General features: G+C 47.6%; 1 protein-coding gene across 17 annotated transcripts in view; it reads left to right on the top strand.

The window, feature by feature from the left end:
• The first annotated feature begins 2633 nt into the window (after nt 1-2633).
• CEP164 (centrosomal protein 164) overlaps nt 2634-14105 on the top strand; it is a 71021-nt gene continuing 59549 nt past the window's right edge. For 12 of the 17 annotated variants that reach the window (XR_003791408.1, XR_003791407.1, XM_029207630.1 and 9 more), the window contains exons 1-3: nt 2634-2753; nt 9742-9844; nt 12824-12935. Coding sequence is in view for 12 of the 17 variants with exons in the window: in XM_029207630.1 (XP_029063463.1) it covers nt 9763-9844; nt 12824-12935 (194 nt within the window). In the remaining 5 variants the exon portion in view is untranslated. Of the gene's footprint in view, nt 2754-6210; nt 6334-9741; nt 9845-12823; nt 12936-14105 lie in introns of all 17 variants that reach the window. The other 5 variants (XM_029207631.1, XM_029207643.1, XM_029207640.1 and 2 more) reach the window with 5 other exon arrangements.

Genomic DNA, 14105 nt, shown 5'->3' with positions numbered 1-14105 from the left:
TGTTAAAGGCTGTTTTAGGCACTGTGGACACAACAATAACTAAAATAAACAGAATCCCTATCTTCATGTAGCTTACATTCTAATGCAGGGAAACAGACAATAAATAAATAAAATACATAGCATTTCAGATGGTGATATGTGCAATGGGGGAAAATAAAGCAGAGAAGGAAGATGGAAGGGCAATTTGCAATTTTTTTTTTAAATAAACTTACCTATTTATTTATTTGTTTTTGGCCGCGTTGGGTCTTCGTTGCTGTGTGTGGGCTTTCTCTAGTTGCGGCCCACGTGCTTCTCATTGCGGTGGCTTCTCTTGCTGCGGAGCACAGGCTCTAGGTGCATGGGCTTCAGTAGTTGTGGCTCGCGGGCTCTAGAGTGCAGGTTTAGTAGTTGTGGCACGTGGGCTCAGTAGTTGTGGCGCACGGGCTTAGTTGCTCCGTGGCATGTGGGATCTTCCCGGACCAGGGCTCAAATCCGTGTCCCCTGCATTGGCAGGCAGGTTCTTAACCACTGTGCCACCAGGGATGTCCTCCCAGTTTGCAATTTTAAATAAGGTGAATTGAAGGTATAGAAAGAACATTTCACATCTTTTGAAAACAATGGTAGGATTGAGTGTTTGTCTTTCTTATTATGTGGATGGTTTTCTGTATTTTACAAGTAAACAGGATGAAAAGAGAAGAAAAAGTTATAACAGTAAAATTTCTGACCTGGGGGTAGGGCATAATTGAGACTGATTTGGTTTTTTTCCTCCCCCATCTTTACAAAATCACCCCTAAATGCTCATTCCTGATGGCAAAAGATAATCTACAATGTGTGAAATTCTCAGTTTCTCTTCCTCACTCATTGGGTATATTACTGGCATATCAACTGGTGTGTCATTTTTGTTATTTTCCCCCAAAGACTTGCTTTCTTAATTATGTTTGCCTAAGGGCATTTAAAAATTAGTTTGCATTTCTAAGTACAAGTCTGTAGGGAAACCTGATAAAATGCAAATTGCTTATCTGTGTGGAGTAACCTCATTAATCCCATAGTAACCCTTATTTTATTAGCTCTCCACATTAGAGAGCAAGGGACCTAAGGAACAAAAGGTAAGAATTTTGATGGCAATTAACGTCAACCAGGTTGATTGCAAGTTTTCGGACAGGGGGACAAAATCTGCAAATGGTTTTACAAACCCTGATTTTGTGCAAGGTCTGTGGTGGATGAACTGGTGAGCTCTCAGTGTCCTTCCCAGTCTGCTCCTTTGGCTCCTCTGTGAGACTTTTAAGGTGTGTGGAGAGGAAGGGGGAGCAATGATTTGTCATCTGCAGGCAGAAAAAAGGAAGTACAGGCAGAACTGCCACAGAAAAGACTTGACGTTAAACATGAGGAATACCTTCTGGATGTCTGCTTTGGGATCCACGGGAACAGCAGTCTGAGTTCCTCATCCTGGGATCAGGCCCTGAGTGGTGCTGGGACTAGTTTCAGGACTTAGCAGGAGCCAGACACGTCCCCACCATGGAGCCTGCCAGGAGCTGCTCCAGGGCTCCATCCTCCTCGCCAAACGACTAACTTGCTTCACTTTTCTGCTCCCCAGTTTTCCCATTAATTTAATGGCCAGAGCTGTCTTTGCCGCTCTTAACTTCTGGAGGTTGAGGACGTGTAAGAGAAAGGAAGATTTGCCCTCGTGCAAACAAAACTAAAGCCTTTTAAATTATATTAGTAGTCACCCTTCTGCCAGGCAGGGTTTGTGGAGGGGCTACATACTGTCATTTTTTTCCTTCTTAAATAGACTGTTGGAAAGAGTTATGACAGGGCTTCCCTGGTGGCGGCGCAGTGGTTATGAATCCGCCTGTCAATGCAGGGAGCACGGGTTCGAGCCCTCGTCCGGGAAGATCCCACACGCCGCAGAGCAACTAAGCCCGTGCGCCACAACTACCGAGCCTACGCTCTAGAGCCTGCGAGCCACAACTACTGAAGCCTGCGCGCCTAGAGCTCGTGCTCCACAACGAGAGAAGCCACCGCAATGAGAAGCCCGCGCACCGCAAAAAAGAGTGGCCTCCCGCGCTCAGCAACTAGAGAAAGCCCGCGTGCAGCTGCGAAGAACTAGTGCAGCCCAAAATTGAATAAATAAATAAATTTAAAAAAGAAATAGTTATGACAGATATTATTATACCCTTCTTGCCTGAGCCCTGCCCTCCGGTAAAAAAGATGGACAGTGGTCTCTTAACTCCTAAGCGGGTACTAACTGATTTAGTCATAGTAAATGGGAGTCTTTCTTTTGTTTATTAAAGCCTCGGTGGGTTGATTATTGAGCATCAGTATATTATTCACCTGATGTTAATCACGCTACTATAAACGATGACCAAAAGATTGCCTTAGGTAAGTCACGTTACTGTCGATACTCTGAATGATCCTTTCCTGCCCGGGAAGAAATTCCCCTCATAGCTAAATTCTCTCTCTCTTTTAACCCCTTGCGGAGCCCCATCAACTATGCTGGACTACCTCTCCCATCATGCAACGGGAAACGTACACATCGCCTCCGTGATCCGACGGGAACTTTAACCAATCCGATGACAGGGCTCTCATTCGGCGACCTTTTGACTCTGAGTAGAGGCGGGACTCTCAGTTGCTAGGTTCTTACCCTTTCCGGAACTGGTTATTGGCCGCTGCAGGGCAACACCCCGGCGTCCCTGGGAGCTGGGAGCCGGGGTGGTGCTGGGGAAGCTGCGCAGAGCCGGGAGCTAGCGCCCCGGGCCTCCCGGGGTGGGGGACAGGTGAGAACCCCCTGGAGGGAGGGTTGGGTGGCTAGGAAGGGAGGGAAGCGGGAAAGTCGAGGCACGCTCGTGTGCCACCGAGCGGGATGTGCATGAGTGTGGGCGGGAACTGAAGGAAGAGGTGAAGATGGAGCGGCCAGATCAGTGCGCCTCTATCCAAAATCTGAGTGGCGGAAGGGCCTGGGCTGGAGTGCTGGCGGGGCAGTGAGAGCGGGCACTGGGCCACGAGTGTGAGCTGGCAGGGGCGCTCGTTTATTTGTCCTGTTCGGATTTAGTGTGTACGGCCGGTCTTCTGAACCCTGCTTGAACATTTCTCTCGTGGGGAAGCTTCCCCCCATGTTCGAGTCGGGGCTGACCCAACCTTTTGCTGTCTTATGGCCAGCTGGGGAAGTTAGTAAGTTTTTTGTTTTTATTTTTTCCTTTCCTTGCATTGATTCAAAAATCTACCTTCTCCTTGTGGAACCGCGCTCCTCACTTGCCTTCCACGACTCCTCTCTCTCTGGGGTTTCCTAACCCAGCCCCCTTCATCAGCCTTTGCAAGCCCTTACTTTCTGTTCACTACACTCCATCTCTGAGCAGCTTCACCCAGAGTTTCAGTTACCATCTATTTAACGGTTACTCCCCAAACTGTGGCTCCCGCCAGACCTCTTTTCTTGAGTCTTGAGCTCCGACTTGCTTACTGATCATCCCAACTGAATGTCGCCCCATCCTTCCCGGTCCCCCAGATCTGTTCCTCCTTTGTAGTTCCTGTCTCAGTGAAGGACTTCACCCATTCACTCAGTCAGCCATGTCTGCACTTGGAATTCATTCATCTATTATAATATATGCAGCAACATTTGTTGGCCATTCCCTGTATCTAGGCAGTATGCTAGGTGGGGCTATCGGGCAAGGCATAGAAGTGAACTGATAATCACAATTTACTGCTTTAAGTGCTCTGATTGTTCTCCTGCCTCTCCCTTACTTGCTGCAGACATCAAGTACTGTTCTTTTGCCTCATAATACACCTGGAATCTGGCCCTTCCTTTCCATTCTCACAGCCACTGACTTAGTTCATAATTTCTTGCTTTTTTTTTTTTTTTGGCCACCATGGGGATCTTAGTTCCCCAACTGGGGATCGAACCAGTGCCCACTTCATTGGAAGCACAGAGTCTTAATCACTGGACTGCCAGGGAAGTCCCTAGTTCATAATTTCTTGCCTGTGTTTTCAGGATACCTTTCTAACTGGTCCCTCCGCGTCTTTTCTTGCCCTCCTCCAATTAGTTCTTACACAGCTGTCAGAATCATCTTTCTAAACTACAGATCTGATCAGGCCAGTCTCCTTTGTGAAATCTTGTGATGGTTGCTCATCATGTCAGGATACAGCCTCAGTCCTCCCAAGCCTTTTATTATGTGCTCCTTGCCTTCCACTGTAGATCTCTCTTTTGCCATTGTCCCTTGTGCGCTGGTCACGTCAGAATGTTTAAGAGCTCAGGGCTTTGGAGTCAGATAGATGTGGGTGCATGCACGTTCTGCTGTGCCATTTACTAGCTGTGAAACCTTGGGCAAGTTTAAAAAACTTTTTGAAACTTGCTGAGCCTCAGTTTTCTCTTTTGAAAAATGGGGATAATAATTTCTACTTAGCAGAGAGGATGAGGTGTGATGATGTATATATAGCATTAGTACAGTTCTTGGAACATAGGAAGTGTTCAGTGAATATAAGCTTTTGTTGTCATTAATTCTCTGCACCTACCGTATACTCTCTTCTGCCTCTTTGCCTTTGTGTAAGCTGTGTCTTCTGCCTTAAATAACCTTACTCCCTTATCCCGGTGAGCTCCTGCTTATCCTTCAAGAGCCATCTCCATGGTCCTCTACTCTGCAATGCTTTTCCTGATCTTCCAAAGTAGGGTTAATTGCCCTTCCTTTGTGTCCTGTCATATTTTCTGATACTTCCCTTAATGCACTTAACACACTGTATAATCATGTATTTACCTATTTGGCTTCACAACTAGGTTGAGCTGGAGCGTTACCAGGTTTGTGGCTGTGACAGCACAGTGCCTGACCCATGGTAGGTGTTCAGTAAATGGTTATTGGATGTCTGAATGGCCTTAACTTATATTCCCTGGTACTAGCTTTGTCCTCTAGAACAATGTAGACTAAGCCCTTTAAATAAGTGAATGGTAATAATAACAACTAACATTTATTGAGGTCTTACTGTGTTTTGAGTATTTTACATGTATTGAGTCATTTAATCCTCACAACCCTTTTAGATAGACATTGTTATTATCCCCATTTTATAGATGAGGAAACTGAGGCAACTTGCCCAGCTGGTAAGTGGCAGAGCTGGGATTCAAAGCCAAGAATGTTCCCAAACCTGTGCTCATTACCACTGCATAATCAACTCTAATGTCTTCCACGTTCTCCTCAATGCCTTCTCCAGTAAATCTTTTCTTTTCTGGTGGTGAACTTTCTTTATAATTGTTCAAGCAGGGTGGAAGAAATAAATATGCAGGGAACCCTAAGTATGCATATACGTGTGTATGCTCTGTGAGTACGCAGGTGTGCAAAACTTTTTGGCTGTGCCTGTCAAATTAGACCACATTCACAGTAAGGTAACCATAATGTCGAGAGACTGGGAACCAGTGGCATGTATTGAAGGGAAGGGAGCTGGGAAAACCTGGCTTGGAGTAGTGGTGCCTTGGGTGCCCTTTGTGGGTCCAGAGGGTGGAATGGGGCAAATGGGAGGAAGTTTCTTAGACATAGATTTTTGGCTCACTAAGAGAAAGACCTTTTCATAGTTAAGGATGATCTACCTGTGGAGTTGGCAGTAACATCAGTAATATTGCTAAATTTATTTAACATGTTTTGTGTACCAGGGACTGTGCTAGGCACTGTACAGGTATATATTATCTCAGTTCATCTTCAAACAACCTTTTGATGTAGATTATCATGATTGTTTGAATTACGCACATGAGGTTATTGAGGCCTAGAGAGGTGAAGTACCTTGCCTAAGTTCATACAGCTGGTAAATGAGAAAGATGGGATTTAATTCAGGTGTTTCTGGCCCCCAAACTGGTGCTTCAGCCACTATGCTGTCTGGCACTTAAAGCATAGAGAGGAAATATTTGGCAAGGGAAGGGCAGTTGGACTAGAGCTCTTACGGGCTTTTTTTGCGTTTGAGATTCTTTGGCTGTATATTAGTGGTTTAGAGCAGTGACCAAGTTCCTACGTTTACTTAGCTTATTTTAGGCTTGGTTGGTAAATGCAGAAGGAGGCAGAGGCATGACCCTCAGAAGCCTGTGGCTTAACAGGAGAGGTGGAACACATTCCCATAAAAAAGGTAATACTGAGAAAAATATGCCTATGAACAAAGGAAAACTGTGTCCTTTGTACCGAGGTAGTTATAAGTAGACAGGAGAGGCCGAGGTTGGCCAGGGAGGGCTTCCTGGAGAAGGTGTATGAGCCTTTCCTTTTTTGCTAGATTCTGGGATTGGCAGGAGATGGATGAGGACAGTTGGGTGATCCTTCCCCACAACTCCGTGGCTCACAGTGAGGGTCAGGCCTGGTGGCAAGCACATCTCATCAGGTTTCATCTGATCTATCGGTAAGTGCTGCATGGAGTACCACGTTGACGGTTCTGAAGCCGTGTCTAGGGTGCCAAGATTGCCAGTGATGCCCCTCACGGTCTCAGGCTTAGAGGGAAATGTTAGGACATGTGCCGTGTGTTTCCTGAAGCTGATCTCAGGGCTGCTTTCTTAGATGTCTCATCTTACCCCCGCTCACCCAGGTTATCATCACCTCTCATCTAGATTGGCTCGTGGTTTCCTACCTAATCTCTCTGCAGCCACTCTGATTTTCTTCTTTTCCAGTCTGGCCTCCATTCCTGTCTGTATTTCCAGGGGCTGCCTGAGTAATCTTTTCAAAATATGTATCTGGAAAAACCCTTTCCTGATTTCCAGCTCTCTTATTATAAAAGCCAAGTTCTCCACATGGCCCGGCTTCCACCCACCTGCCCAGCATCATCTCCGACTATGCTTCTTCTTGCTTAGTGTTCTTAGCTGTTGAAGGGCCTTTGCACGTGCTGCTGCTTTTGTTAGAACATCTTTTCCTCCTCTTTTTGTCTGGTGAATACCTCCTCATTCTTCACTTCTCGGCACAGGCTTCATCCAAGTCAGGCTCTTTTCCTTCAGAGCTCTTACCTCATTTAAAATTATACACTTATCTGTGACTGATTGGTTTGTCTCCCTCCCTCACTAGACTAGCTCCTGGGGAGTAGCAGCTGAATCTGTTTTTAATCACCATTGCATCTCTAGCGCCCAGCAGCAAATAAATACTTCTCGAATGAGTAAATGATCTCTAGTAGCCATTGAACAAATGTCGTTTCTCTTCCACCACCTTCCTTATTCCTGCAATTCCTGCCCTTTTGACCCTGTCCTTGCCTATATCTTTCCTGAAGCCAGGCAAGGAAAGAAGGTAGACTATAGCCCACCCGTATTTTAATTTTTTTCTGGCAGAAGGTTTGTTTGACATTTGAGTAATCCAGGAATTTAGACTTTCCACATTCTTCCTGACCTTTAAATAGTTAAACATAGACAGTTTAGTAAATAGCTAATTAGGCATTTTGCCGGGAGGACAGAGATTTTACCTGCCCCCTGCTTTCTGGAGATGGGATGTATCTAGGGATAGGTAACATTTTTCAAATGCAGAATTTCTCGAATTCTCTGAGATGGTTGGTACAATGCCTTGTATAGGTCACTGCCTGTTGAATTGAATAACGTACAGCCTGATGTTCTTCCACCAAAATGCGCTTCCTACCTCCCCAGAGATCCTCTCCCTTTTTCTTTCCCTCTCCTCCCTAACTCAGAGGATGAAAGATTCCGAGGGCTCCTTAAACCTCCAGGCTGTGGCCACATCTCCTGCGCTGGTTCTTGGTCCTTTTCTGCTTCGCTTTTTCCGCGTCTGGCCCTCGTCATCTCTGACTGTATGTGTGGAGGCTCAAGCATTATGTCCGCAGGTGTTACAGGTTCTTAGGGGAGGGAGAAGATTCCCACTTAGGCTTAAGTACTGCAGGGAAGAATGTTTCTTTAGCCTTTCTTCCTGAGGCACAAAGGTGCTGCTTGGAGGTGTCGTGGTGGGAATGAGAGGGTGCGGAGCCTGGCTCCCTTGGGTCCAGTGACTGACAAAGGGAACCATCTTTTGTGAGCCCTAAGGCAAGACACCTCCCTTGCTCATCTGTCAGCTGCCAGAGTGCAGAGAGGGCCACGGGAATGGTCCCTCAGAGATCCTTTGCGTTTATCAGGGGCCCCTCTCCAGGGATCTTGGAACAGATTCAGAGTCACCAGATCTTGCCGTTTTCTGAGCCCTCATTACAGGCTGCATCCCAACCTTCTTTTTGACGATGAGGTCTTTTTTTTTTGCCTTGCCCCAAGGCACGTGGGATCTTAGTTCCCGGACCAGGGATCGAACCCGTGCCCCCTGTATTGGAAGTGTGGAGTCTTAACCATTGGACCGCCAGGGAAGTCCCGATGAGGTCTTTCTGCTCACTTCCTCTGCTATGAGGGCTGTGTCCTGCTTGCTGCCCCGGGTGGAACTGTGACAGTGTCTGAAGAGGTGGCTACAGGAGAGGTCAGGACCTGCTCCTCCAGGCTCCCTTCGGTCACACCGGTGTGGCTGCCACCGCCCGGTTAGGGAGGCATTCTGAAGGGCTGTCCGTGGCAGCCACTTTACAGGGTGACTTGTCCCTGTGTCATCGGGCTTCAGCGTGGGAGCTGCTGTAGGGGAGGGGTGCTGTGACCTGGGGTCCTGAGGTCGTTGTAGGAGTAGGGATGCAAAGGAAGGAGCAATTCTAGAACCGTGCCAGCTTGTCAGTTGAAGAAGGTGGCACTGCCCCATCCCTGGAGCTAGGAATCTTGGATTCAGGTTGGATTCCTTTCCAGTCTTCCGCCCCCGCCTCCCCCCATTCCTGGTCCTATTAAACCTAACATCACAGCATCCCTTGTGTCTGTCCCTTCTTCTCCATTCCCACTGCTTCTGCCCTAGTTTAAGCCCTCATCATCTTTCCCGGGGACTGTAGCCTCCTCAGTGGTTTTCCTGATGCCAGTCTCTCATTTTTCCAATCCGGCCAGGCCACTCCTGCCAAAGTTCTCATCCTAAAAAAAGGCCACTCTGTGTCACTTTCTTCCACCAAAGCCCGCAGTGGCTCCTCTCTGCTGCAGGGCAGAGTTGAGGCCCTTCAGCATCATCCACTGAGATCACCATGACCAGACCCAGGCCTGGCTTCCACCCCGGCCCCTGCCATGCGCGCTGGCATCGGCTCCCCAGACCACCTTGCCTGACATGCCGTTCCCTCTGCCTGGGATTCCTCTCTCCGCTGTCAGAATTCTTGTCAGCCGTCGGTACCCAGCTCCTTGACAAAGCCTTCCTTCATCCCCGCAGTGGGAGTATGTTACTTCTGTGTTAGTACTCCCAGAGCAAGATGTGTTTTTCCCTTCTGCCTTCTACTGTTGAAGCTGTGTACGCTGCCTTGCTAGACTGTAAGCTCCCTGAGGGCATTGTTCAAGGTAAACAGGGACATGCAAACAGGGCTATGTGTTGGGACAGCGTGACTGCACCTGGGGTACATTGGTATATGTGTGTGTGTGTGCTGTTAGTTATTTTGGTGTCTCACTAGGGTTTTCTAGCAGGGGTCCTAGACTGTTAGTTCTTACTCCTATTTGAGGGGGGGTGGGTAGAGTATGAAGTCAAACCCTTGAGAATTTGGGTTTCCAGATCGTTTATGGTCCACTAGAGTATTCAGCAGGGCTTTGGGGGGAGATGTGTCTAAGAACTTTCCAGGGTGCAGAGGCTATAAGGCCTGAGTTCTGAGCCACTGGTCCCACCCTCCGCTCTCCCTGGCTCAGTTGGCCTGCAGGGGCTGGTCTGGCCCGGGTGCTCCATGACCCAGCTCCACCTTTTCCCCTTCTAAGCTGGGGCACTGATTTTCTCTTTGGGTGGGTGGGCCTCTGGGATCTAGGTGTTCGAGCCCAAACCAGTCATGGCCGGAAGACCCATCCGCATAGGGGACCAGCTGGTTCTGGAGGAAGATTGTGATGAGACCTACATCCCCAGTGAGCAAGGTGAGCGGCCTGGGTGTATTGTAATACTTCTTGGAGGGCAGTTTTTATGGTTTATTTTTGTTCTTCGAATGCAAAGTATGGTACATGCACAGGGTTGCTCAGTGTATTTGGGTTAGATCAGGGGTTGGCAAACTGTAGCCCACGGGCCTGACTTGGCCTGTTGCTTGCTTTTGTAGCTAAAGTTTTATTAGATAACAGCCATGCTTATTTATGTCTTGTTTATGGCTTCTTTCATGCTATAGGAGCAGTCGTATTGAGTAGCTGTGACAGAGACCATACAACCCACAAAAACTAAAATATTTACTGTCTGGCCCTTTACAGAAAAAGTTTGGTGACCTTGGGTCAGATCAATGATTAACTTTAAATGAAAATATAGTAGAGGATACCATGAAATACAGTATATCCTGAGGCCAGGGGAAACCCAATTTCTTAAGAACAAACTAAAGCTGTGTGTTTTAAAAAAAAAAAACAATAATAACATTATTAATAATAATAACAAAATTTATTGAGTGCTACTGTGTGCCAGTCTCTCTACTAAGAACTTTTCATGTGTTTCCTTTTCAACCCTCACAGCAACTCTGTGAGCTAGATACTATTATTATCCCCATTTTACAGATGAGGAAACCAAGGCACAGGAAGGTTCAGTAACTTCCCTGTAGTCACACAGTTTACTAATCGGGGCAGCTGGGATCCACACCTAGGTATTCTAGCTCCAGGGCCTACACTTTGAAGCACATGCTATTTTGGGGCAGTGAAGATTTCTTTGAATTTCTCATGAGTTGCGGACCTGGACACACATTTTGCTTATAGTTCAGGTGGTTTGCGAGCCAGTTTTGGGGAAGAACTCTTGCGTCTGTAGGAGTCCGTGGATCCCACATTAGGATAGGATAGGATTTGTTATAACATAGGATTTTTGTTTGTTTGCCGTGTAGAAATTTTTAATCTCTGTGTTAAATTTATCAGTCTGTTCTCATATGGCCCCTGAATTTTGTATCATAGTTAGAAAAGCTTCCCTGCTCTCATGTTGTCCTCAGGTTTGCCCCCACGCTGTTCGTGGCATAGCTCATCTTTCACCCACTGGTTGAGTGCCGCCTGTGTGTTTTGGGGTTTACTTTTTCTTCTGTTCCATGGGGCTGTCTGTTCAAACGCCAGAACTGTGCTCTTAACTACTGAGGCTCAGTAATAAATTCTAGTATCTAGTAAGGCTGAAATACCCTCATTCCTCTTCTTTTTTCAAAGTTTTCTTGGTTGTCTTATCTGCTTTATCTCCCCATGAACTTTAGAAACACCCTGTCTTTTTCTGGGGAGGGCTGTGTATTGGGGAACTGTTGGTATTTTAGAGAAAATTGTGTTAAATTTATGAATGAGCCTGGGGAGGATTGACATCTCTATGCAGTTAAGTTATGCATCCAGGTCAACCTGGAGGTTCCTATCAAAGAACATCTATTCCTTTCCGTTTGTGTCTTTTTTCTGTTCTTCAGGGGTGACTTAAAAGTTTTCTTCATTTTGGTTTTGCACATTTCTTGCTCAGTCTATTTCTTAAGGATTTTATTCATTTTGGTTTGCTATTATAAACGGGGTCTAACTTTTTCTAAGGCTATTTATAAAAAACTCTCTTCTGCTCAGTCGTGCGTAGACGTCCTAAGCTCGAGCCCCCATTTTCTCTTCCTGGACTTGCAGCAGCTTCCTAGTCAGCCTCCTGCTTCTACTCTTGCCCTTCTCCAGTCTGTGCTCCACTTAGCACCAGAGTGATCTTACAGTGTAAAGCAGATCATATCAGGGCTCTGCTTTTCATAATCTTCCGTATAATCTTCCATTATGCTCAGCATAACACCCTCAGTGGGATGTGCAGGGCTGTGCATGACCCGGCCCTGCCACCCAGCCAGGCTCACCCAGTGCCTCTCTCTCCCTCCCTCTGCTAGGCACATGGTCTTTCTGACGGCCCCCAGACAGGCCAGGCTGCCACATGTCACAGGCCCTTTGAACCTGCTCTTCTACCTGAGTCCTCTTTCCTCAGTGCTCTGCATAGCTGGCTCCTTTGTTTCCTCCAGGATTTAGTTAAGTGTCCCATTCTGAGAGGTTTTCTGACCACCCTTTGTAAAAGACTGCCCCTCTACCTTGACAAACTCTGTCTCATACCTCACTCACTTCCTTCATTACATTTATCAGAAGCCTTAATCCCTTGCATATTTATCTGTTGATGTCATTACCGGCTGTTTCTTCTACCAGCATGTAAGCTCCATAAGGACAGAGGGCGTTTCTCCCTTAGTCATGACACATGGTGACTGGCACATAGGAGGCACTCAAACAATACGTGTGAAATTAATGAACACGTTAGTCCTTGGCTAACCAAATTTCGGCTGGTCCTTTTTGCCTTTCCTAGTCCCCAGGTATGTCATCTTCCAGAGTCCTCCACTGAGATGACCCATAAAGGATATCGTAGAGGGTAGAGGTGAACAGCCAGATGAAGAGATACATAGGGCAAGGTCCAAGAGGGTCCCAAGTGCAGGAGCTTCTGTCCCAGTGGAGCTGGGATGTGCCACCCTCCTTGCACGTGGAAGTGCCAGAAGCTCTCTGAACCGCAGAGTTTAGGGATTTTTATGGAGGCTTCGTCATGTACGTATGATCGCTTATTAACTCATTTTCCAGCCCCTCTCCAGAGAATGAGGGGAGAGGCTGAAAGTTCCAAGCTTCTAATCATGGCTTGGTCTTTCTGGTGGCCAGGCCCCGTCCAGGAGCCCACCCAGAGTCGCCTCATTGAGACAGAAGACTCTCTTGTCACTCAGGAAATTCCAAGGGCTTTAGGAACTCTGTGTCAGGAACTGGGACCAAAGACCAAACATTAACAGGAACGGGGGCAGAAACCAATATATAGCTCTCTTATTATCTCCCAAGACTGACTGATTCTTCCTTCTTTGTATCTACCCTCCTCCCACCCCCACCTCTCTTACCTTCCCACCCTCCTACCCCTCCTTGCAGAAATTCTTGAATTTGCCAAAGAGATTGGTATTGATCCCATAGAAGAACCAGAGCTGATGTGGCTGGCACGGGAGGGCATTGTGGCCCCACTGCCTGGGGAGTGGAAACCATGGTGAGTCAGCACGGGTGCCGCCTTCTGGCTTGGCCTTTGAGGCGGAGGGGGCCTGACACCGGAGATCAGCTTTAACCGGCCACCTTTCGAAGCCTGTCCTGCAATGGGCCATCCCTCTGCTGGGCCGCCTGATGCTTTGGGCCTGAGCCCAGGCCGCCTTAATGGTCCCTGGAGGGGTTCAGCAGGGATACCCAGGGTCCCAGGATCTAAGCTGCCGCCCTGCGTCAGCATCCGTTTTGGACACACGGAGGAGGTGTCATTATTTTCCTTTGCGGACTGAGATGGAGAGTGACAATACTGGGACCTCCTCAGTGTGTCCAGAGTGGATGCTGGTGCTGGAGAGGTTTGAGTGAGGCTACACAGACTGGCAGTGGTTTCCGTCTCCTTTGACAGCCCAGCCCTGAATTTGAGTGACTTGTGCATGAATGGGTTCCTATTTCCAGTTTCAGTTGGCAGTCTTTGAACTGTGAGAGCAGACACTCGCTCAGCTTATCTCAGGGGATCAGAGGTTGATGGTGAGGAAACAGACTGGCCGAGGCGGGGCGGCCACCGCCTTCCCCCCGACCCTCCCCACGCCAGGACTCCCACTTCTGGGGGCGCTGCTCTGTCCTCACCACCTGCACGGAGCTCTCTCCAGGTGGCCTTCTTACGGTCGGTGCCCCGAGTTTACTTCCTACCGTAGCGTGGGATTTCCTGTTTCTCCCAAACTAGCCCCCAGATATCTTGGGGTGGGGGGTCGTCTTTTCTGCTGGGATTGTGCAATTTTGTGTACAAGGTATAATTATCCTGTTCTTCCCTGAACCACTTAATGCGTTGGCCATACTTCAAAAAGACTGCAGTCGTAGCTTTACTTATCCCCGCCACAGGATCCTAATCCTTCCAGCTTCTCCTTGCATGACGGGCTCCCTGTTCTCTGGATCTTTTTAGCCGCCTTTCCTTGGACCTTCTCCAGGTTATGACATCTTTCTTCTACTAAAGCCATCAGTACTGCACCCAGTATTCCAGGTGCTGAGGACTCAAGGTTGTGTTTATAGGAAAAGTTTGTAGGATAGTGGTTTCTGTTTGGTTTCCAGCATCCACCCTGGTAGCCACATTTGCCTTATCATTAATCCCTTTATTCTTTTTTCTTTATGTTTTTAAATCTGTATATATCTGTGCTGTTCTGCTTTT

The sequence above is a fragment of the Monodon monoceros genome, unplaced genomic scaffold (genome assembly GCF_005190385.1).
Source record: "Monodon monoceros isolate NGI ecotype Baffin Bay Population unplaced genomic scaffold, NGI_Narwhal_1 Super_Scaffold_7, whole genome shotgun sequence".
Classification (NCBI taxonomy): Eukaryota; Metazoa; Chordata; class Mammalia; order Artiodactyla; family Monodontidae; genus Monodon; species Monodon monoceros.
The sequence above is the reverse complement of the archived record's forward strand: the minus strand, read 5'-3'. Positions and strand labels throughout refer to the sequence as shown.